General features: G+C 35.0%; 1 protein-coding gene and 1 long non-coding RNA gene across 6 annotated transcripts; one reads left to right on the top strand and one right to left on the bottom strand.

The window, feature by feature from the left end:
- The first annotated feature begins 117 nt into the window (after positions 1 to 117).
- On the top strand, positions 118 to 23,372 carry LOC136276534 (uncharacterized). The gene is made up of 2 exons (XR_010715027.1): positions 118 to 292; positions 23,216 to 23,372. It is a non-coding gene; the product is annotated as an uncharacterized lncRNA (long non-coding RNA).
- Positions 145 to 21,265, bottom strand: LOC136276533 (organic cation transporter protein-like). Of its 5 annotated transcripts, XR_010715024.1 has the most exons (7): positions 21,000 to 21,219; positions 6,983 to 7,178; positions 1,750 to 1,932; positions 1,184 to 1,443; positions 761 to 934; positions 479 to 631; positions 145 to 406 (listed from the first exon to the last, which is right to left on the bottom strand). XR_010715024.1 is itself a non-coding variant. In XM_066088774.1 (4 exons), exons 1-4 carry the CDS (start codon positions 21,140 to 21,142, stop codon positions 1,426 to 1,428), a joined length of 540 nt encoding a protein of 179 aa, XP_065944846.1. In that variant the 5' UTR covers positions 21,143 to 21,265; the 3' UTR covers positions 941 to 1,425. The 5 variants fall into 5 exon arrangements, 1 of the variants encoding a protein (XP_065944846.1); XR_010715025.1 differs by lacking the exon at positions 479 to 631; XR_010715023.1 differs by having other exon boundaries at positions 146 to 631.
- Positions 23,373 to 24,760: the final 1,388 nt, after the last annotated feature.

The raw sequence follows: 24,760 nt of genomic DNA on the forward strand, positions 1-24,760 counted from the left end.
TTTTGGGCTACTACTCTAAGTAATATAATACTGATAATAAAACATATAATGTATAATAAGAAAAGGAAAAATTAGTTCATTTATATTAATCATTTATTAACATTGCAACATTTTTAAATAGGTTATAACAATATTTTTATTCACATAAAGGGAAACTCAAAGGTCATATGCAATAATTATATACTCATGCAAGTACACAAGTTCAAAAGATATTAAAAAAGATATCACAGCACAGATCACAATTTATGAAATGAAACACAGTTCACGGACACTATAATGCAATCTTTAAACAGTTCACACTATGAAAAACAGGGGTGTAAACACTTCTGAGTAGTATCAGCAGGGTCGATGTGCTCACTTCCTCTGCTGAATAGGCCTCCCAAAGGTCGTAAATACGTGCATGGACCTAAAATGTAATTTAAAAAAAAATAATTAAAAGATTACACATGTATGATGTTTTGGATTAATACAGATTTACCATGTTCAGCAGTTAGCAACTCTAGCATCTGCCAAGCAGTGGTTCATCGATGGAACTTTCAAACCGGTTAGAGAGCCCTTCAAGCAACTGGTGTCAGTTCACGCCTACTTGAAGAATGGAGGTCATCTGAAGCAGGTGCCGCTGGCATTCATCCTTATGTCAGGGAAACATGGGAAGGATTACAAGAAGGTACATTATTACATTATTGTTATTAAAGTGCATAAAATGCATTAACTTGTTGTTTTTTTTTTACAATTTATATATCACTATAATCTCCTTTACTTTTATAGGTCTTTAAGGTTTCCTTGACTTGCTGCAATCACCTCCAGAAGTTCAACTCTTCACAGCTGACTTTGAAGGGGGATCTAGAAAGGACTGCTGTTGGTCTTCCCTGATGTAAGGATCGGAGGCTGTGCTTTCCAATGGTCCAAGACAGTTTTTGGAAAGGTGCCGGACCTAGAATTACAGGTAAACATGCAATCCATTCATCTAAATCATCTTATTTATATTGTTGAAAATATCAGTTATAGTAAAAACTTGTAATATCTTGTATTTTTATCATATAATACAATGTGAAAAACATTTTTTTTTCTAATTTGACATGAATAATTCTTTTGTAGGTAGCTTATCGGGAAAGAGATCACATCAACAAATTTGTCCGCAAGCTGATGGCTCTGCCCCCGATTCCCGAAGAGCATGTCCAACCTGCCTTCCAAGAACTAGCCAATGGTGTGGAGGTTAGAGCTCTAAACCAGCTACTGGATTACATCAGGGATACGACCTGGCCAGTGTCATTAGGGTGTCTTTGGACAGGGTGTAAAAAGGAATGAAGTGGAGAGATGGCACACCCGCATGAACAGAAAGCAAAAGGATGCCACAACCTTCCTTTCTACACTCTTCTGACTCTTCTTCGACAGGAGGCTGATCTGCTACCCCTATAGAGGCGCTTAGGGAAGTTGAAATGCCTTCAGAGAAAGACATAAAAAAAGGTACAGTATTACAGTATTTAAAGCAAAAACCTCATTGATCCAAGAATAATATATTTATGTTCTGAACATGGCAATTCTGTATTAATCCAAAACATCATACATGTGTAAACTTTATAGTATTTTTTAAAATTATAATCTACATATTTGCTATTGATGTTTATTGTACACTGGTTGTATAATGATACTATTTACTGCATTTAAACTTTTTATGCAAATCATATAGACTACCTACTTTAAAGACAAGTCTTACTACATTATTTGAGTGGTAAGTTTTAAGAGTACCTCAAAGTTAAGTTCTTTTGGTTCCTCGGATCTGAACTTCTGCTGATGTCTGTTGGGAGTTCGAATAAGGAGGGATGAAGTGGGACGACCGCTCTTTGTCTGGCGCAAGTCACAATTCTTTGCCATTATCTCCTCAACAATGCTAGTGGCGGGTGTGATGTTCTGTTTGGCTGCCTTCTTCACCTGAAAAAAATATCACTTGATTATCAATATCAATTCACAATTAATATATAGAACATTAATAACATTAAAATATTAATAGAAAAGTTTATGAAGGCTTTATGTCTAAAAATGAACATCAGAACAAGTAGATTAAGTACTGATACTTGCATTAGATTCATAACTATGTTAAATTTTTTTTTATACAACGATCAATGATCCTTAGGAAACACACACACACACACACACACAAACATCATGATTATGACAAATAGTGGTTGAAATATGTGGAAAGAATGTAGAAATCCAAAAAGCAAAAAGGATAACTCAGTATCATGTTTTTAGAGCCAGCTAGTTCACTTTCTCTTTCACTGACACCCCAACTTGTACCCGGCATAGAGTGTCCTACCAGCTCAGTAAATCTGCAACCTGGGCCATCGTCAGCGCCCACTCTGCCCTCTCTACCAACTAGACCAACACCTTCATCCCAGAAAATTACAACGGAGACGCTGCTCCATGAAGAACTTGAGAACATCAGAGAGAGAAGAAAATTGATCAAAGATCAGCAGCAACTGGTTCTGATTCAGAATCATTACCTTCTGTTAAAGATCAAAGAGAGAGAGAGACCCATTTTTTGATGTAGATATCTTGAATGAAATTTAATTTTTAAGTGTAATTTAATCATAATGTAATTAACAACTTATATTTATGTCCCCACAGTTTATCGTTTTGTTAATCAATCTTTCAACTGTTTAATTTGACTTAATTCTCCTTTTAGCTATGGACCTTTCGTTTTGTGTATTTAATTTACCTATACATGTATATTGGTGATACTTAATCTTCAAGATTCATGCAGTTCCTCTGTTTATGGTGATTGTCTTACTGATATTTCCCTAGTTTTGAGTTAAAAATATATGTGCAGGTCCAAATGCTGGGCAATTATTTCTCATAGACGAATTAGGAAGCGTTTGCATTGGCGATGGCCGAGGCCACTCTCCGGATGCATCGTCCAGCCGTTGCCTTCGACACATTCACGGCATCTCCAACAAGCTTGTGGAAAGCCCCAGTGGCCTCCTCGTTCCATGACTCACCGTCTCGGCAATCATGTCACAGATATAAATGATAGTGCGTCGACGAAAACGGTACCTCTCGAAGATTTCATCATCTGCCCGCATTTCTTATAGATTAAGACGGTCTCGAAAAACCCGAGGAAAAGTGAGCCGCCTAATCCAACGAGTGCCACCATTTTGAAGTTGCTTAGTTACAATCTGTATACTTAAGTGTGCCTAATAGCAGACTTAAGATTTAATACACTATTTGAGACTTAACCCTAAGTCCATTTTGTGATCCACTTTAAGAACGATCTTTAAATTTAAGTGCAAATTTATTGACTTAAATGTGACTTAAGATTCAAGACAGTTTCATGATCCTGGGGCCTGAAATGGCTTTTTTCTTCTTAGTTTGATAAGCTTTAATGTACATTTGTGCCAGCTTAATTTTTACTATATAGAAAATAACCTCGATGTCTATTGGTCTCAAGAGTCAATTTGCGATTTGTGTTTGTCCGTCGGCGAGTGCTGTTCGCTTACAATTTTACATTTTTGATTTCTTAAATACTACAAATCCGATTGTTATCACGTTTGGTTTGAAGCATCTCTAGGATAACAGTTATAAAATCTGTAAAATCTATGACCTCAAACAACCAGGGCTTCATAGGCAGGTCCAAATAATAAAATAATCAAATGAAACCATGATTTCCAAAAATCTTCTATACTCCTAAACTTGTAAAATTAAATTTATGCATGGTGAAATACGGTATAATGTCAATTCAGTCTTGCACCTAAATTGTGAAATTGATAGCCCTGGGTCATGAATTCAGCGCTTCCGCGGGGACAATATATTGAGAATGTATTAAAGCTTAGAAATTCTTTTCTCTACCCCCATATATAGATGAGGAAAGGTAAATTATGGAACGCCATATCTGCCTTATGTGGCTATTTCATGTGAAGATGGTGCTTTATTATATGAATATATACAATTTTCATTAAGTGTTTTTTCTGAGATTTTTCCCATTTGTTCATGATTTTTTCGGCTTTTTAGACCACTCCCAGCTAATTCCCTGCAGAGGGCATCTTCGCCAGCCAAGGGTTTTCGGTCCACTTTGCTCCCCATACACCCTTGGCGGATTTCATTACGAAAACTCGGTGATGTGGTGGCGCTATCTAGCGAGCAACTTGAGTTGCGCCCCTTGCATATTTACATTTTAATCGAATTAAACAACGGGTTTATTATACACTACGGCATTAATACAACTTGAAAACATGTTGACTACCGAATATCGGAACTTAATTAACGATGCTATTAAATACGAATTAAGTTATAACCATGGGAAAGCACGGAATGTTTTATTCGTAGTGTTTTGTAAGGATCCGTACCGGGAGTGAAAAAGTCGCCGATTTATATGAAAGCTTTTATGCCATAAAACCAGGTATCGTTGTCGTGAATAATGTGAACCAAACAAATAAAATAAAACAGAGCTCATTGAACCTTTAAAAGCAATAACCATAAGCAGGAACGAATATACTAACAGGATAGGCAACTTCTACACATTCGCCATGTTTACTTCCCATGCATTTACGCGAGTCTTGACAAGTTTGCAGAACTATGTATAATCCCAGTAAAATATAGGTTTTTAAAGCGATCTGGTTAGACCATCGTTGGGGAGGCACTGTACTCGAGAACTTGTGCCTCAACTTGTTAAAAGCACCGAATGTTTTTACGTTTTACCAAAGTTCTTTTAAAGTTTATATTTACAAGCACTGCGATTGGATCAGCTACTCGCAGCTGCAGCCAATCATAAAACGGAGCTTGTCACCGAGTTTTCGTAATGAAATCCGCCAAGGGTTTATGGGGAGCAAAGTGGACCGAAAACCCTTGGCTAGCGAAGATGTGCAGAGGGTTGACCTTCCATACCGTGTGCATGTTGCACCATCACATGTCAAAAACTTACCGGTGTATAGTTTACAATGCCCCATCCACCTACTTTTTGGGAGTTGATTTTAATTAACTCTCCTATGCAGTTACTCAGACAAATCGAAAATGAAACAGTGTTTGGACCTCAGCAGAAATCATTGCTGCTGACAAGACTTAGTTCTTGAAAATAATTGATAAATTCGATGTAATGTATGCTAAAGCATTGTTTTTCAAGGAAACTTATTTATAAATACCTTAAAAATAGTCAGATTTTAAATGGTACGAACAAATCAAATATTTTTGTAGTCGTATGTATTCCTACGCCAGAGTTCAATATAGTCTCGTTCAAATTGACGCTCGGCTGTCTCCGTAAATCACGGTGTCAGCCGAGCGTTTGGTTGAACGAGACTAGAGTTTAATATTACTTGGATCCATACAATTTTCGAGAAATATTTCTATTACTGATACATAGATTGATTTAATTAATTTTGTCTTTAAATATTATTTAACATGATTCATACGGGGGTTTCTCGACATTCTCGTCGAAAAAGTCCAAAAATTCATATTATAAAAATGTGCGTAATTCAAATTAGAAATTACATGTTATTACATATACTTATCATGCAAAATAAACATCGACAAAATCAACTCCCGTCAGTTCTTCATTACTTTGTTCTGTTATTTCACCTCCTGTCTGTAACTTGTAATTTCACCGTGTAAAGTCAGCACAACAGTCAAGTTTCGCATTTTACGTACACTTACTTAACAAAAGGGGCCTACATACATGTATTGCATATAAATTTCAACAAGAGACATCCCTCTAACTAATGATAATCTTAAAAAATCATTAAATGTCATTAGATATCAAAGGTGATATAATACTAAATACCTATTTATTCTAGTTGTTTGCACTCACTGGTAGTTAAATCAAAATCTTTCAAAAATTGACATTTTTCATACCTTTCTTGAATAGGAAATATCGAGCAACATTTTCAACAAGGAAAATATTTTTGTCCCTTAATAGTCTTGGATAGAAACACCTGTAGTAAAAAATTTGTTAAAGCATGCGCACAATGTTTTTTTGAAAGAGAAATGTTAAAAAACAAGCCGTATGTGCTAAAAATGAAAAACAATTAGCGGGTACAGGCTGCGATATGTCTTGTTTCTAAATTGTGGGCATTTGGATTAAAGAAAGATTAAAAAATATTTTTACCGCTAATTGTGTACAAAGAAAGCAAAGAATTATAGAAAAATGATGTTTTTTAGGTGGCCATTTTATGTCAATTTCGTTTATAAGATTAACATCCTACATAATTTATTTCCATAGAAAGTACCCTTCATTTCTTTGTCTGACTGATAACACTTTCACCCTGTGAAAGAGTGAAGATACGTGTTGTCACAAACCAAGTTAAACTGCAAAAATGCACATTATAGATGTGTTATCTTATTGGATAAATAAACTTTAACACTGGAGTAAAAATTTATACATTTTAAAAAATCACTAATAATATATATTATAGTCTGTCTAAAGTTATTGCTTCCATCGCTTTTTGATGATTTTAAATAAAATTACACATACTTGTGAAAGAAATACAGTTGAAATCGTTAAAAGGGAATATATCCAAGATATCTTCATTGAACAATTATCCCTTCCACTCAGAAAAATTCAAAGGAACGAAAACAGATTCCTTACGGAGAATTATCTCTTTTTCTCCATTCGGAATACACTCGGAATACATCGCGCAATTTTTTAACGTTATCATCCGGGCTTATTAATGGCTGTTGCAATGCAAAATCTCCGTAGACTTTCAATTTCGGGATGTGTATTGAAACCTGAAGGGTAGAGGGGGCGTTTCAAAACAGATAATCTGGACATTTTTTATAATAGTGGATGAACGTAGTTTGAGCACGAAGGTATTTACTATTATTGAAATATCAAGCTAAAAGTGGTGGAAGCAAAAACTCGGGACATTTTGTGCTCATTATTAACATTAAGTTAGTTACTTTTGAAAGTGTGAAATATCAGAAAACGTACTATTACTACCACATGAACACATGTTTGTATTGAGTCAATACTTAATTGATATTAAATTGTTTTTACCTGAGAATTTACTGTTCGGGTAAACACTGAATAATCATATACCCACTCAGGACATGTTTCAAGCGTCCCGTTGACTATGATTTTGCATTCGTCGTAGCTTCCATCCAACTTTACCGGAATTGTTAAATTTATCAAATCTTTATGATGCTGTCCTTGCACTGCATAGGAGTCATTTTCCAAGTCACGGATTTTACATCTAAAAAATTATATATATTTTTTTGGATCAGTGGTTGAAAATATTAATGTATGTTATAGTGAAGTTTCATTTATTTAGTTGCCTACACATTACATTAGATAGAACAGTTCAACGGACACCTATAATTTTTAAAACAAGTGAAGTCCTTACATGTCTTTAAATTTTTATCACATGTTAATTAAATATTTGTATGATGCATTTAAGCTATTTTAAAATGTTGCTGAATATTGTTTGCAATTCCTTTTATTATTTTGCAAAGACAGTCAACTTTCTGCGTCGATTCATATTATGACGTCAGCCAAACCGCGAGCTACCTTAAAGCTGACATAAAGTAATAAATACGCCTTATTCCTCTTTTGGCGTCGACGTCTGTTTCTCTTTTTAAGAAATGAATTTAATTTATTTTCTATTGATCGACGTATCAAAGGAAAAATTGACTGGAAAACTTTTTCATCAATGTGCGTAACCGGTCAATTTTTCATTTAATACGTCGATCGATAGACAAAAAAATATTAAATTCATATCTTATTATTTAATCAAATATTTTCAAATCATAAAATGTGAAGTTTCATTGATCGAAAATGAAAATAATGTAAATGAAGCGGCGTGTATGAGTGTAAAACAACAACAGCAACAATATTCAAATTGGAATATAAATCGGAAACAAATGGAAATACACGCGATGTCTTGTGATGTTATTCACGGTGAAGCAAGATTCGTTTAAACTGTTTTCAAGTGATGAAGTGCAAAAATAATCCTGTACAGAGTAATTTCTAAATCAAAGACATACATGTAACTATGTCAAAGTTAGATGATGTTTTGTGCTTTATAGTACAATGAAGCGAGTTTTTATTACAAAAAGATCTGCCTGTAACGTAACATCGTTATTGGAAGTGACAAGCAAAGTAATAAATTACTTTTTAGCAAATACATAACACAACTTAGATCTACCATCATAATTCGTTATTGCACGTAAGGGCTAGTATCTTAAAATTTGATATAACTCCTCTACACATTTTATTACTCTTTAAAAATGATGCTTAGGGTAAATTTCTTTCGTTCTATATCTAAATATATTAAGAAGGGGGTACGCCTTAACTTGTTGCATCCTGTTTGAAATGTACTTTCTCGAGGGAATACCCAATACGATTTTGTCGAATGAAGCAATGTATGCCATGAGAGATAGGAATAATAAAGTGATAGAACATAAGGAAGGGAGAGGGCTTAAATAGGCTGTGCCTGTTGCCTAATCTCACTCAATATCTTATATTGAATAAAATATTGTTTTGTAATAGAGTCAACAATTACTTACGTAAATTTTATTCTATTTCCGTTATATATGCGATCGGGTTTGGTTTACTTTCTTTAATCGTATTTGTTATTAGAGTTTTTATTGGTCTAATATCTTTATTTTGATTTGGTAAGATTCCTATAAATACTGAACAATATAGGAAATCTGATGAGTCGGTGTCCAAATCTATTAAACTGTTTATGCCTCTAACCTCTATAGGTTAGTAGAAATTCTTTTCGTTTTATTTGACCAAGAACTAAATTTTTCTATAGTATCTCTTAGCATAGTAATTAGTTTGTCGTTATTTTTTCATTTTTTACATTAAAGTCTACCACTCCTTTTCGATAACCATAGGGATTTACATTCCTCCTTTCATTTGCCTATTGTTGATTTTTTTGTTTACTAAACATAAAAAAAATTTTTTTGTCTTGCGTGTCATGATGAATGAGGCAACAAAACCTCGAATCACAATGAACTGAATTAAGAGGGGGTTAAATAATTTAAAGATCTCCTATAACATAATTTTGGGGGCTCGTCCGGGATTCGAGTAATCCGTGGCATCTTTCGTCATGACACATTTGGGGGATTACCTTCAATACTTTCAACCCGGCTGGAGGGCAAAGGAAAACTTTATGAGAGATTTTTGGAAGATTTTGAAAATTATGAAGATTCTAAAACTAATAGGGAAAGTCCAGTAAAATCCAGTCGGTCTTTGTTCACTTCAACCGCTTTTATTTTTATAAGTTCTTCTCCTCAAACCAATTGGAGTTTTTTTTTATAAGTTCTTCTTCTCAAACCAATTGGAGTACCGGCTCTCAAGGGCCTAATGCATCCCTACGTGTATCAACAAACAGTCTAATACATTCTCACTCGAACGCGCAGAAGCATTTAGAACGCCAAATATATCGCAGAAGTATCACGTGCCGCGGTCGTTAATTTGGTCATTATGCAAGCAACTGTTGCTATCAAACAGAAACTACAAAAGAAAATATAGAAGTTGATAGTGGTCCTTTAAACTCCCAGGGGCTGAGCTTGCGCCCGAAGTCTCAGCCGAAGTAGGTGAAAATTGTAGGTCGCAATCTGCAATTGGTAACATTATAGGGCAAACAGTTATGTTGAATACAGTTACTCCTCGTACATTTTATTTGCCTTTAACGCTGGAGCAAGACAAATTTAATTTTTGGTAATTGCTGGGTGTTCCGTAACTTTAATTTACCAAAATACAATCGAAACCGTTGATCCCAGTTATAGGGCTGATATAGAAAGCGTTTCAATCACGCTGGTTACAGCCTTGGGTAATGAGTTACCAATCTTGGGAAAAAAGAAACTCACTTTTAAAATTGGTAACAACGTGTATACACATGATATCCTCATAGTAGAAATTGAGGGTATGTCTGGGATTGTGAGCCTTGACTTCCTAATGAAATACGATGGAAAGATGCATTTTAAAGACAATTGTCTGCAGTTAAGAAATGAAATGGTACATTTAATCCCTGAGAGTAAAGCCTTTTTTGTGCCAGAATTAGAATGTGCGATTCTGTTATCATTCCTCCTAACACAGAAATGTTTATTGAAGGTCGTATTAAAGGAAATTTCTGTCAAGATACAGCAATTATTGAACCAAAGAAAGTTGTACATAAAAAGGCCTACTAATGGCCAACTCTTTGGTTAATACTAGCAAGAAAGAACTTTTTTTCTGTTCTAAATTGACTACCAAAAATACGCATCTCAATAAAAACAGTGTTGTTGCTTCGTTACAACCCATAGCCTGTGTTTGCGATTGTAGAGATTCTCCTACCAAGGTGAGCAATATTTTGCCCAAACACTTACAACCCCAATTAGCAAACTTTTATTCTGATTTGTCAGGGAAAAAAAGAATTAAGGAGTTGTTATTTGAATTTTAAGATGTTTTTTTGTAGGACCTGCGGTAGTTTTGGAAAAACCCATTGTGGTTGAACATAAAATGGATACTGGGGAACATGCGCCTATTAAAATCCCCCTTCGAAGAGTTTCGCCAGTTAAAAAGTTAGCCATAGACAAGGAAGTTCGAAGTATGCTAGACAAAAATGTGATAGAACATAGTCAAAGCCCCTGGACTGCTCCTGTTGTTCTAGTTACCAAGTCGTAACTACCAAGACGTAACAATTCGATTTTGTATTGATTACCCGAAGCTTAATTCCGTCACAAAGAAAGACGCTTTTCCACTTCCAAGAATTGACGAGACCTTGCAAATGTTAGCCCATGCGAAATATATTTCTACTGTAGAACTGGCTAGTGGTTACTGGAAAGTGAAGATGGTAGACGAATATTAACGTCATGCCATTTGGCCTAATGAACGCACCTGCCACTTTTTCTCGATTTATGGAGTTGGAGCTCTTGGGGTATTGCGGTATTCAAAATGCCTATGCTATTTAGATGACATTATAGTTTTTATACCCCCGCTCCGAAGGAGAGGGGGTATACTGTTTTACCCTTGTGTGTCTGTCTGTCTGTCCGTCCGTCTGTCTGTCTGTCTGTCCGTCCGTAACAAAAATTTCTGTCGCATTTATCTCAGCAACTATTTATCGCAGATGCTTGAAAATTTAACACAGTGTTTGTATAGGCATACCATATCGTGGGATATATTTTTGTTCCAATCAGAAGTCAACTTCCTGTTAAGTGACGACTTTGCTTATTTTTTTTACCAAAATTTTCAAACAAATTTTCGTCAAAGATTTCTCAGCAACTGTTTAACGCAGATGCTTGAAATTTTTACACAGTATTTGTATAGGCATGCCATATCGTGGGATATATTTTTGTACCAATCAGACGTCAACTTCCTGTTAAATGACAACTTTGTTTATTTTTAGCAAAAATATTCAAACAAATTTCCATCAAAGAATTCTCAGCAACTGTTTAACGCAGATGCTTGAAATTTTTACACAGTATTTGTATAGGCATGCTATATTGTGGGATGTATTTTTGTTCCAATCAGAAGTCAACTTCCTGTTAAATGACGACTTCGTTTATTTTTTGACAAAATTTTCAAACAAATTTCCGTCAAAGAATTCTCAGCAACTATTTATCGCAGATGCTTGAAATTTTAACACAGTGTTTGTATAGGCATACCATATCGTGGGATATATTTTTGTTCCAATCAGAAGTCAACTTCCTGTTAAGTGACGACTTTGCTTATTTTTTAACCAAAATTTTCAAACAAATTTTCGTCAAAGATTTCTCAGCAACTGTTTAACGCAGATGCTTGAAATTTTTACACAGTATTTGTATAGGCATGCCATATCGTGGGATATATTTTTGTACCAATCAGACGTCAACTTCCTGTTAAATGACAACTTTGTTTATTTTTAGCAAACATTTTCAAACAAATTTCCATCAAAGAATTCTCAGCAACTGTTTAACGCAGATGCTTGAAATTTTTACACAGTATTTGTATAGGCATGCTATATTGTGGGATGTATTTTTGTTCCAATCAGAAGTCAACTTCCTGTTAAATGACGACTTTGTTTATTTTTTGACAAAATTTTCAAACAAATTTCCGTCAAAGAATTCTCAGCAACTATTTATCGCAGATGCTTGAAATTTTAACACACTTTTTGTTTAGGCATGCCATATTGTGGGATATATTTTTGTATCAATCGGACGTCAACTTCTTGTTAAATGACGACTTTGTTTATTTTTTGCCAAAATTTTCAAACAAATTTTCGTCAAAGATTTCTCAGCAACTATTTATCGCAGATGCTTGAAATTTTTACACACTATTTGTATAGGCATGCCATATTGTGGGATATATTTTTGTACCAATCGGGTGTCAACTTCCTGTTAAATGACGACTTTGTTTATTTTTAGCCAAAATTTTCAAACAAATATTCGTCAAAGATTTCTCAGAGGCTATTTAACGCAGATGCTTGAAATTTTAACTCACTATTTGTTTTGGCATGACATATTGTGGGATATATTTTTGTATCAATCAGACGTCAACTTCCTGTTAAATGACGACTTTATTTTTTTGCCAAAATTTTCAAACAAATTTTCGTCAAAGATTTCTCAGCAGCTATTTATCGCAGATGCTTGAAATTTTAACACGCTATTGGTTTAGGCATGCCATATTGTGGGATTTATTTCTGTACCAATCGGATGCCAGCTTTCTGTTAAATGTCGACTTTGCTTATTTTGCATATTCACATCAGAGCGGGGGTATCACTAGTGAGCATTGGCTCACAGATATCTTGTTGGTTTAGATTTTGAAACTGCTTTGTCAAATTTAAGTGACGTTCTACAATGTATACGAAGAGCGCATTCAAAATTAAAGCCAAAGAAATGTACTTTATTCCAAACGTCTGTGGTATATTTGGGACACATTGTTAGTGAATCAGGTATAGCATGCAATCCAGAAAAATTCAAAGCCGTTCAAGGCTGACCAGAACCAAGAAACGTGTCTGAAGTTAAAAGTTTCCTCGGTTTAACCGGGTACTATCGCCAATTTATACATGAGTTTTCTACAATAGCATCTCCTTCAACTAAATACGCGCAAAAACAGAAAATTCTGTTGGGACGAATCTTGTCAAAAAGCGTTCGATGGGTCAAAGCAGTGTTTCATATCCGCGCCTCTTCTGTCGTATCCTAATAGCACTGATCCGTTCATTCTTTATATAGACGCAAGTTTAGTAGGAATAGGGGGTGCTTTGTCTCAAGTACAGAATGGAGAAGAAAAGGTCATCGCGTACGCCATTAAAACTTTAAGTAAAACCCAACAAAATGATTGTGTTACTTATAGATTGACATCTTAGAAAAAAGATTTGGTAAAATAAATTATATGTTGACGGATTACTTTTCACGCTATAAGCTCTAAACCAAGTAGACCCTGACGAAAAAATCCGTAAAAATCACATTTTGCTACAGTTTTCTGCCTAGATCTGTCAACAATGTTAGATATCATTTAAACATTAATTTATTGACGATTGATTAAATTCGAAATAGCTTCTGTCTCTAAATTTAAACCGGTTTTAGTAAAAGAAAAATAAAATTTCGGGGAGGGGGGGGGGGGCATCAAAACAAAGAAGATATAAGCATACCTGAGAACTTGGATAATCAGAAACTACGTTTTTCATTTTACTTAAGCAGAATCGAGTTAACATTAATCATTTCTATCTCTCATAGAATACATATATTACCGTTCTAATTGCTTATTATTGCTATTGTTTACAACAGCGATGCAGAGCAAAATCAATACCGGGTATCTAAAACGCTTTGTAAAAGTCGAACCAATATTGTAAAATCCGTATTATGACGTAGTGCGATACTCGGACTACTTTCAAACAATTTAAACATTTTCTCTTGGGTAGACATCTTCTTTTGCGCACAGATCACGCATCCCTTGTGTGGTTAAAAAACTTTAAAGGTGAAGAGGGCATGCTCGCTGGATAGATATCTGTAATAGACACGTTTGATTTTGAAATCCAGCACCGCAAGGGTGAAAAGCATACCAGAAGACCATTTAGAAAATGTAAAAAGAGAAAGTCTGGTGGATCCTGAAACTTGTGAAAACTCCCAAAAAGTAGATAAAAATTAATTAAATGTTTCCTGCATTTTAATGGTTCCGAGTTTCCAAACTGGGTTGAAGACTGGGGTGTAGAAAATATTAAAAAACGGCTACAGGAAGATCCTGAAGTTGATGAATTTCTAAATATTAAGAGAAATAATCAAAATAAACCCCCAAAAGTGTAGTTAGAAATTGTTCACACCTAGTCAAGATCATGCACATCATGTGGGAAGAGTTTAAAATTTTTGAAAATGAAATTTTATATCCAACATGTGAGGAAAATGCAGTCAAGCAAACAATTCATCAGATTGTAGCTCCGTCCTGTGTCAGAGATAAAATTCCTAATTACTTACACATTGATATATTAGCGGGTCATTTTGGTAGGGACAAAACTTTTAAAAATGTCAAAAGGCGATTGTATTGGCCTATAATGACAGGATGTTAAACTCTGGTGTGAAGCGTGTGATCAGTGTGCTAGAAGGAAACCGGGTCCCGGGGTAGGCTAATACCCTTTACAGCAATCGGTAAAACAATCGAGAGAATTGCAATAGACATTTTAGGGGGGCTTCCTACGACTAGAAAGGGAAATGAGTATATAATCAATGTGGCGTATTATTTCCCTAAATGGAAAGAGGCCTATGCAGTCCCAAATCATACGGCTATGACTGTTGCCGACAAGTTACTAACAGAATTTATTTGCCGCTACGGTACCCTGCGTCAGATTCATACCTACCAGGGTCGGGAATTTGAGAGCGAGTTGTTTATAGCTTTATGTGAAAAGCTGGGTATAGAAAAGATCGCACTAAACCGTACCGTCCCCAATCTAATGGACTTGTCAATCGGTTCGATCGCATGCTCTAATTCAGATTCTTTCAGCCTTTGTCAACGAAAAAAAAAGACCGGGACGATCATCTCCTTCACTTAATGATGGCGTATAGAGCTACCGTACATGAATCCACAAAATGTTCTGCAAATTTAATTATGTTGGGTCGAGAATTATCTTTACATATCGATATTATGGTGGGTCCTCCCCCTGGGGAAAAACTTGATCTTTGTCCATTTATGTATGTAGCATGGGTACAGAACGCCATTAGATCTACATTTGAATATGTGTGTGACAAAGCAAACATTGCTGCAAGTCGTCAAAAAATTTATTATGACAAGGGTCTAAAACAAAGGTCATATAAAATAGGTGAATCCGTGTGGAGATGGTATCCCCCTGCTATAAATAATAAAAGAGGACAAGGTTGGACAGGTCCCTATTTGGTTGTGGGAAAAGTTTCCGACATTACATATGAAATTAAAAGAAATGAGGCCAATAAAAGTATTAATATTCATGTCGATCATTTAAAACAATACACTGGATAAAACCCCATCAGAAATGGGCTAGATAGAACGGATGTAGCTGACTCCTTAGAACTTAAAAGCGCCACTCCAGTTGGTATACCGAGAAAAACCCGACGGGATAGAACCATCAACCACCCCCCCCCCCCCCCCCTCTCAGCCTTATTCTATATAAAACAAATATATACAGATTTTTTTTTACTTTTCACAACATTTATCTACTAAAATAATACAATAAACACAATGTAATTATTATTATGCATGAAATAAGGCGGCTATTCTGCATGCCGGATATTATAAATATTATGTGTGTATGTTTTTTTTTTAATCTCAGGCATGGACGTTTTAGAGGTTCTTTTAGGAGATGAAGAATTGCTCACAATTGAAGAAGATGTTATGGACAAGACAGAACACACTGGACCAGGGGCTACAGAGGGGGATCATGTTTGCAGATAAGAATCCCTCTGAACCAAACTCGACAGAGACCCCATCTATCGAAGTGAGCATTTCATGCCCGGCGGAGGGTTGCCTTGAGAGGTTTCCCCGGTGGCCAGCCTTACTGGAGCACTGGGGGATGACACACGAGGCCCTCGTGCTCACATTCCGGTGGCCTTTTCACAGGTGCCCCTACCAGCATGTAAGGGGGGGGGGGGGACAGGTTGCGCGACACCTGTGCAAGATCCATCAGCGGCAGTCTAGGTATATCATCATCCAGGGCCGACTGGACAAAAACCACAAATTCAACAAGATATCTGTGAGCCAATGCTCACTAGTGATACCCCCGCTCTGATGTGAATATGCAAAATAAGCAAAGTCGACATTTAACAGAAAGCTGGCATCCGGTTGGTACAGAAATATATCCCACAATATGGCATGCCTAAACAAATAGTGTGTTCAAATTTCAAGCATCTGCGATAAATAACTGCTGAGAAATCTTTGAGGAAAATTTGTTTGAAAATTTTGGTTAAAAAATAAGCAAAGTCGTCATTTAACAGGAAGTTGACGTCCGATTGGTACAAAAATATATCCCACGATATGGCATGCCTTAAAAAATACTGTGTAAAAATTTAAAGCATCTCCGATAAATAACTGCTGAGAAATCTTTGACGAAAATTTGTTTGAAAATTTTGGCAAAAAATAAACAAAGTCATTATTTAACAGGAAGTTGACGTCTGATTGATACAAAAATATATCCCACAATATGGCATGCCTAAACAAATAGTGTGTTAAAATTTCAAGCATCTGCGATAAATAGCTGCTGAGAAATCTTTGACAAAAATTTGTTTGAAAATTTTGGTTAAAAAATAAGCAAAGTCGTCATTTAACAATAATTTGACGTCCGATTGGTACAAAAATATATCCCACGATATGGCATGCCTATACAAATACTGTGTTAAAATTTCAAGCATCTGCGATAAACAGTTGCTGAGAAATCTTTGACGAAAATTTGTTTGAAAATTTTGGTTAAAAAATAAGCAAAGTCATCATTTAACGGGAAGTTGACGTCCGATTGGTACAAAAATATATCCCACGATATGGCATGCCTTAACAAACACTGTGTAAAAATTTAAAGCATCTCCGATAAATAGCTGCTGAGAAATCTTTGACGAAAATTTGTTTGAAAATTTTGGCAAAAAATAAGCAAAGTCATTATTTAACAGGAAGTTGACGTCTGATTGATACAAAAATATATCCCACAATATGGCATGCCTAAACAAATAGTGTGTTAAAATTTCAAGCATCTGCGATAAATAGCTGCTGAGAAATCTTTGACGAAAATTTGTTTGAAAATTTTGGTTAAAAAATAAGCAAAGTCATCATTTAACAGGAAGTTGACGTCCGATTGGTACAAAAATATATCCCACGATATGGCATGCCTTAACAAACACTGTGTAAAAATTTAAAGCATCTCCGATAAATAGCTGCTGAGAAATCTTTGACGAAAATTTGTTTGAAAATTTTGGCAAAAAATAAACAAAGTCATTATTTAACAGGAAGTTGACGTCTGATTGATACAAAAATATATCCCACAATATGGCATGCCTAAACAAATAGTGTGTTAAAATTTCACGCATCTGCGATAAATAGCTGCTGAGAAATCTTTGACGAAAATTTGTTTGAAAATTTTGGTTAAAAAATAAGCAAAGTCGTCATTTTACAATAAGTTGACGTCCGATTAGTACACAAATATATCCCAAGATATGGCATGCCTTAACAAACACTGTGTTAAAATTTCAAGCATCTGCGATTAATAGTTGTTGAGAAATCTTTGACGAAAATTTGTTTGAAAATTTGGTTAAAAAATAAGCAAAGTTGTCATTTAACAGGAAGTTGACGTCCGATTGATACAAAAATATATCCCACGATATGGCATGCCTAAACAAATAGTGTGTTCAAATTTCAAGCATCTGCGATAAATAGTTGCTGAGAAATCTTTGACGGAAATTTGTTTGAAAATTTTGGCAAAAAATAAACAAAGTCGTCATTTAACAGGAAGTTGACGTCTGATTGGTACAAATATATATCCCACGATATGGCATGCCTATACAAATACTGTGTAAAAATTTCAAGCATCTGCGATAAACAGTTGCTGAGAAATCTTTGACGAAAATTTGTTTGAAAATTTTGGTTAAAAAATAAGCAAAGTCGTCATTTAACAGGAAGTTGACGTCCGATTGGTACAAAAATATATCCCACGATATGGCATGCCTTAACAAACACTGTGTTAAAATTTCAAGCATCTGCGATAAATAGTTGCTGAGATAAATGCGACAGAAATTTTTGTTACGGACGGACAGACAGACGGACAGACGGACGGACAGACAGACAGACAGACACACAAGGGTAAAACAGTATACCCCCTCTCCTTCGGAGCGGGGGTATAAAAAACCCTGTATGTCAAAAGATGTCGCCAGTTTCTTGAGGTTTTAGTCAATCCAAGGACCTTTAGTGGGTGATATTTTATGGAGAGAGGAGTATATTTGCATGGATGAGACAGTGGATATTCGGGGAGAGGAAGTTTTCCTGCATTACAGAAGAGGCAAGGGACGCCCAGGAAAGCTGATTGGGAAAATTAACGGAAGTTATTGAGCTTCAAATTAACTGTTAGAGTTAATGTTAATATTCGTTTTCAGTTTGATAATTATGATTTATTGTTATTGTTAAAATTTACAATTGATATTCATTTTGTTTGTATATAACATGTTATTGTTAAAAAAATTAACAATTGTTATTCGTGTTGATGGATTGTTGTTCTATTTTTTTATTATATGAAAATAAAATGAATTAATTTTTTTAAGGAAGGGAGAATGTAGTAGAATCAACAATTACTTACGTAAATTTTATTCTATTTCCGTTATATTCGATCGGGTTTGGTTTACTTTCTTTTATAGTATTTGTTACTTTTTTTTATTAGTTAACTTCTATATTTAGTATCTTTATTTTGATTGGGTAAAATTCCTATAAATACCGAACACTCTAGGAAATCTGATAAGTCGGTTGCAAAGTTCTTTTGAACTGTTTATGCCTCTAACCTCTATAGGTTAGTAGAAATTCTTTTCGTTTTATTTGACCAAGAACTAAATTTTTCCATAGTGTCTCCTAGCATATTAATTAGTTTGTCGTTATTTAGTAATTGTTTACATTAAAGTCCACCACTCCTTTTCGATAACCATAGGGTTTTACATTCCTCCTTTCATTTGCCTATTGTTGATTTGTTTGTTTAATAAACATATAAAACTTTATTTGTTTTACGTGATATGATGAATGAGGTACCCGAACCTCGAATCCCAATGAACCGTATTAAGAGGGGGTTAATTAATTAATACCCTCGCGCAACTTGTTGCAAGGGGATATAGCATCACTACCGTGCGTGTGTTCGTATGTGTGTATGTATGTATGTGTGGGTGTGTGCACTCCATTTCAATTTTCTAGTAAATTTAAAAAACCTTCCAATAGAATTTCCTCAACCTTTACACAAATATGCCTCAAAGTAAAAGATTAAAACAAATGCAACGTCATATCAATTGGTCAAATTTTTATGCAAAAACTTAGATAAAATTACACCATTGTAAAGGAGGGGGGGGGGGCATACATTATGACAATATTCGTTCAAAACTAAAAATATTTATCATAGATTGCACACTTCTGTAAAATAACAAATAAAAAATGCATTTGCCTTTCCAAACCATTAATACTATTACAAATTATTATTTCATTAAATCAATGTCATAATCGACTTTGTATACGAGTTATCAATCGAAATTTCTGAGTAGGAGTTATCAATTACCCAGAGCGAAAGTAGCGTGACAGAACACCGTTACGATGAATTAATAGAGTTAATAGCTTAATGTATGTTTGAATGTTTGTTTTTATCCCCTCGTGCAACTTGTTGCGAAGGGGATATATCATCGCTGCTGTGCATGTGTGTATGTGTGTGTGTTCAGCTTTGAAGCAAAAAAACCTTGCACAGATATTTATTAAACTTCATACACTTACTTTGCATAGTATAAGGACAAACTCTGTTAATTTTCAAGTCAATTAGTTGAGTTCTTTTTAATATATCGTTAAAATAACACAAATGTAAACAGAAATTTTATGAATGAATCATGTACTTCAGCTTCACTTCTGAGAAACCAAAGTGAAAGAAAGCAGTTTAAATCAACAACTTGATATTTTTTTTTTGGATGAAGATTTAGTAGCGGTGAAGAAAAAGTAGTTTTTGTAGTAATGGAGGGTTAGTAGAATATTGTCTCTATTTACATCTGCATAACTATATATTCCTGAATAATGCATCCCCCACACAATAACTCATATCGCGAGGGGATGCTCCGTTTAGCGGTGCCCTTGTTTAAAGATCTCGTACTACAGTTTAAAGCTAAACACCGCTCCTGCATGTAAAATGCATTATCCCTCAAACTTCTCTTTTATCACCGCTATTTTTACAACCCCTGGATAAGCCATAGATCTCTAAGCAGTTTTTCTCCAAAAATACATACAAAAAATAAACAGGTGCACATAAATGAGGAAATAAATGCAAAAAATCCAAAGACTACGAACGGAATACTATACGTCGGCCACGAGTTTCAGATGTGCAATCGGGTGTTAAGAAATAAAAGTTTATTTTCCGGTACCTGGGCTGGGTGACAGTGCCTATTTACGAAAAGTGTTCAGGTTTAAAATAAAATAAAAAGAACTTGAGGATTGGTATTTTGAAGCGTACTGTTTTCACAGTGTCTGAACATTGCAAGTTACAGCTTGAAATGAGAAAAGTCTCTTGTATACGCCGAAAGTTCTAATTTAACAACATGACAATATTCTAATTTTACCCTATTTTACATGTATTTTGAATGAGTGGGGTTTTTAAAACCATATTTTTGTTGCGGATCCATTCATGCATTTACAGGTCCACTTCATTTCACGGGCGATTAAATGCAAGGGTTTAAGTTATGTATATATTTATGAAAATGTCACAGAAATAACTTTACTAGGTTGTTTTATATCCATGCACATGCCTGTCAAAATATCGGAAAAATTAAATTTGAAAACTGATTGCTCTAAAAATGCTGCCATTAATTTCCCTAGTAAAAATAGATCCCCAGGGCTATAAATAGAAACCATCTAATAATTTTTTAAAAACGTTTCTTACCTGTGAAGATGTTCTCCAAGTATAAAATTAGACACAGGCGCTCCAAAGGAATTGAAGATGATTGGAAAGAAAACAATCATTAGGAGACGCTTTTGGTACGGACCAAACGTTCCCAATTTTTGAATGAGAGCATCATAATCCATGGTGTGTCTCCTAAATTCAAACCGTTGACTGCTTGTACAACTATCAGTGCATCATATACGCCTCGTAAACATTCACACTAAGCCCATCCATGCGGACCTATTTCATTACATTTCTCTTCTGTATTCGGAGGAATCATTTTCCCTTTGAAATATGATAAAAGCTCCATGTGTTAACTAAAAGAAATCTCTCCCCAAAAAAGAAATTCAAATTTTTCTTTTTTGTTTGTTTAGTTATTACTATACTCTGTCCCGAGTTTTTGCTTCCACCACTTTTCGCTTGATATTTCGAAAATTAATAAATACATTTGTGCTCAAACTATCCCTCCACTAATATGAAAATTGTCAAGATAATCTGTTTTGAAACGCCCCCTCTTCCGCTTCAGGTTTCAATACACATCCCTAAATAGAAAGTCTACGGAGAAATTGCATTGCATCCGCCATTATTAAGCCCGTATGATAACGTTAAAAAATTGCGCGAGGTGTTCCGAGTACTTCCGGATGGAGAAAAGATTTAAACATTTCCCATTATAAATCTCCGTAAGAAATTTGTTTTCGTTCCTGTAAACTTTTATGAGTGAAAAGGGATAATTTGTCGATGAAAAAATCTTGGATATTTTCCATTTCGTCGATTTCAACTGTATATCTTTCATTTTTCTTAAAAATCTCCAAAAAGTGATGGAAGGAACAACTTCTAAATATGTCTTAATATACAAATTTAGAAGTTGCTGCATCCATCAGTCTTATATACAAATGAATTGTTGTAGAAACCAAAGCCCCTGGCCTAGTAATAGCATCAATAGTGAAACAAACTATACTGGTTTAAGCAGAATGTTCCTTGAAAATGACCTGATATACTAGGTTTTATGCAAAACAGACACCCATTATTTTTCTAAAAACATGGTATTGCACACCACAAGCATCAACCATGGACAGGATTTTATCAAGCAACCCAATATTTATATTTTCAACCACTCTGCACGTGGTTGAGCACGGATGATAACTCTATTCTGAATATTTTCGTTTAATATAAATAACGCTAGACGGTGAAATAAGACATACACCTTTAAAGATTTTCATGTTTTAACATAAATCAAAGTAGGATATAATATGAAAAACGACCAGTAGTTTCGTATTTTGGGAATATTATCCGAACACTTATACTTCCGCTCGAAATTTTACAGGAACTGAACAAATCTCGTTGAAGTCTCGTGAACTTTCATTCAAGCACCTCTGGATTTCTTACATACTTGACAACGATAAAGAAAACATTCCGAACACATTCGCAGGCTAGGTGTGCATTAGAGATTTATTAAAATCCAACTTGAATATACAATTACAGTCAAGTCGTACCCAAACTGACTCTCACCTAAGCCGACTCGTACTCAAATGGTCAGGTCGTACCCAAAACTATGTGGTTCACTCGTACCCAAATATTTGAGTACGACTACACTGGTCGACATGTACCTACGGTATTTTTTTGCGTTTGCTTTAAACTTATTGTTTTGTATTATCTGCATGTCTGTAGCTCCAAATCGGAAAAAATTCGGATGGACGACATTCCATCTGAATTTGTTCAGACCGGGAGCTTCCGATACTTCAATAATACGGTCACTTGTTAATAGTTATATACTTAATAATACGCTCACATGTGTTAATGTTGAAGTTCTATGTTAATTTAAATATTTAGCCAAAATAATAATTTCATCTCCGGGGGTTTACGAAGTTTTTTTTCAAATTAATATATAAAAACTGGTGTCTATTTCAATTATAACAGGATTTTGGGCCACTACTCAAAAGTAATATAATACTGATAATAAAACATATAATGTATAATAAAAGAAAATTAGTTCATTTATATTAATGATTTATTATCATTGCAACATTTTTAAATAGGTAATAACAATATTTACATTCAAATAAAGGAAAACACAAAGGTTCTATACAATAATTATATACTCATGCAAGTACACAAGTTAAAAAGATATTAAAAACAGCACAGATCACAATTTATGAAATGAAACTCAGTTCACAGACACTATAATGCAATTTTTAAACAGTTCAAACTATGAACAGGTTCATAGTCACAATTCAGACAGTCCTCAAACAGGGGTGTAAACACTTCTGAGTAGTATCAGCAGGGTCGATGTGCTCACTTCCTCTGCTGAATAGGCCTCCCATAGGTCGTAAATACGTGCATGGACCTAAAATATAATTAAAAAAATAATAAAAAGTTTACAGATGTATGATGTTTTGGATTAATACAGAATTACCATGTTCAGAACATAAATAATTATATTATTCTTGGATCAATGATTTTTTTTTTAATTTCTTTAAATACTGTACTTTTCTTGATGTTTTTCTCTGAAGGCATTTCAACTTCCCCTAATTCACTAAGCGCCTCTATAGGGGCAGCAGATCAGCCTCCTGTCGGAGAAGAGTGTAGAAAGGAAGGTTGTGGCATCCTTTTGATTTCTGTTCATGCGGGTGTGCCATCCCTCCACTTCATTCGTTCTTACACCCTGTCCAAAGACACACCCTAATGACACTGGCCAGGTCGTATCCCTGATGTAATCCAGTAGCTGGTTTAAAGCTCTATCCTCCACATCATTGGCTAGTTCTTGGAAGGCAGGTTGGACTTGCTCTTCGGGAATCAGGGGCAGAGCCATCAGCTTGTGGATAAATTTGTTGATGTCATCTCTTTCCCGATAAGCGACCTACAAAAGAATTATTCATGTCAGATTAGAAAAAAAAATGTTTTTCACATTGTATTAAAAGATACAAAATACAAGATATTACTAGTTTAAACAATAACTAATATTTTCAACAATATAAATAAGATGATTTAAGATGAATGGATTGCATGTTTCCTTGCAAACCTAGGTCCGGCACCTTTCCAAAAACTGCCTGGACCATTGGAAAGCACAGCCTCTGATCCTTACATCAGGGAAGACCAAACGCAGTCCTTTCCAGATCCCCCTTCAAAGTCAGCTGTGAAGAGTTGAACTTCTGGAGGTGATTGCAGCAAGTCAAGGATTACCTTGAAGACCTATAAAAGTAAAGGAGATATATAGGTTGTAAAAAAAAACCAAGTTAATGCATTTTATGCACTTTAATAACAATACAGTAATAATGGATCATGATATTACATGCATGTACCTTCTTGTAATCCTTCCCGTGTTTCCCAGACATAAGGATGAATGCCAGAGGCACCTGCTTCAGATGACATCCACTCTTCAGGTAGGCGTGAACTGACACCAGTTGCTTGAAGGGCTTTCTAACCAGCTTGAATGTTCCATGGATGAACCACTGCTTGGCAGATGCTAGAGTTGCCAACTGGTCATCTGTCGCAAACACAAAGTGTCGTCTGTCTTTGACGCGGACGTCTCTCCAGAAAAAAACCTGGCTGCAGGAAGTTTTAGCAAACTGAAAAAAACCCATATTTGCTATAAATGTTATTCTATACTGGTTGTATAGTGATACTATTTACTGCATTTCAACTTATTATGCGAGTCATGTAGACTACCTACTTTTAAGACAAGACTTATTACATTATTTAAGTGGTAAGTTTTAAGAGTACCTCAAAGGTAAAGTCTGTTGTTCCTCGGGTCTGAACGTCTG

This window comes from Magallana gigas, chromosome 6 (genome assembly GCF_963853765.1).
Source record: "Magallana gigas chromosome 6, xbMagGiga1.1, whole genome shotgun sequence".
In the NCBI taxonomy this organism is placed as follows: domain Eukaryota; kingdom Metazoa; phylum Mollusca; class Bivalvia; order Ostreida; family Ostreidae; genus Magallana; species Magallana gigas.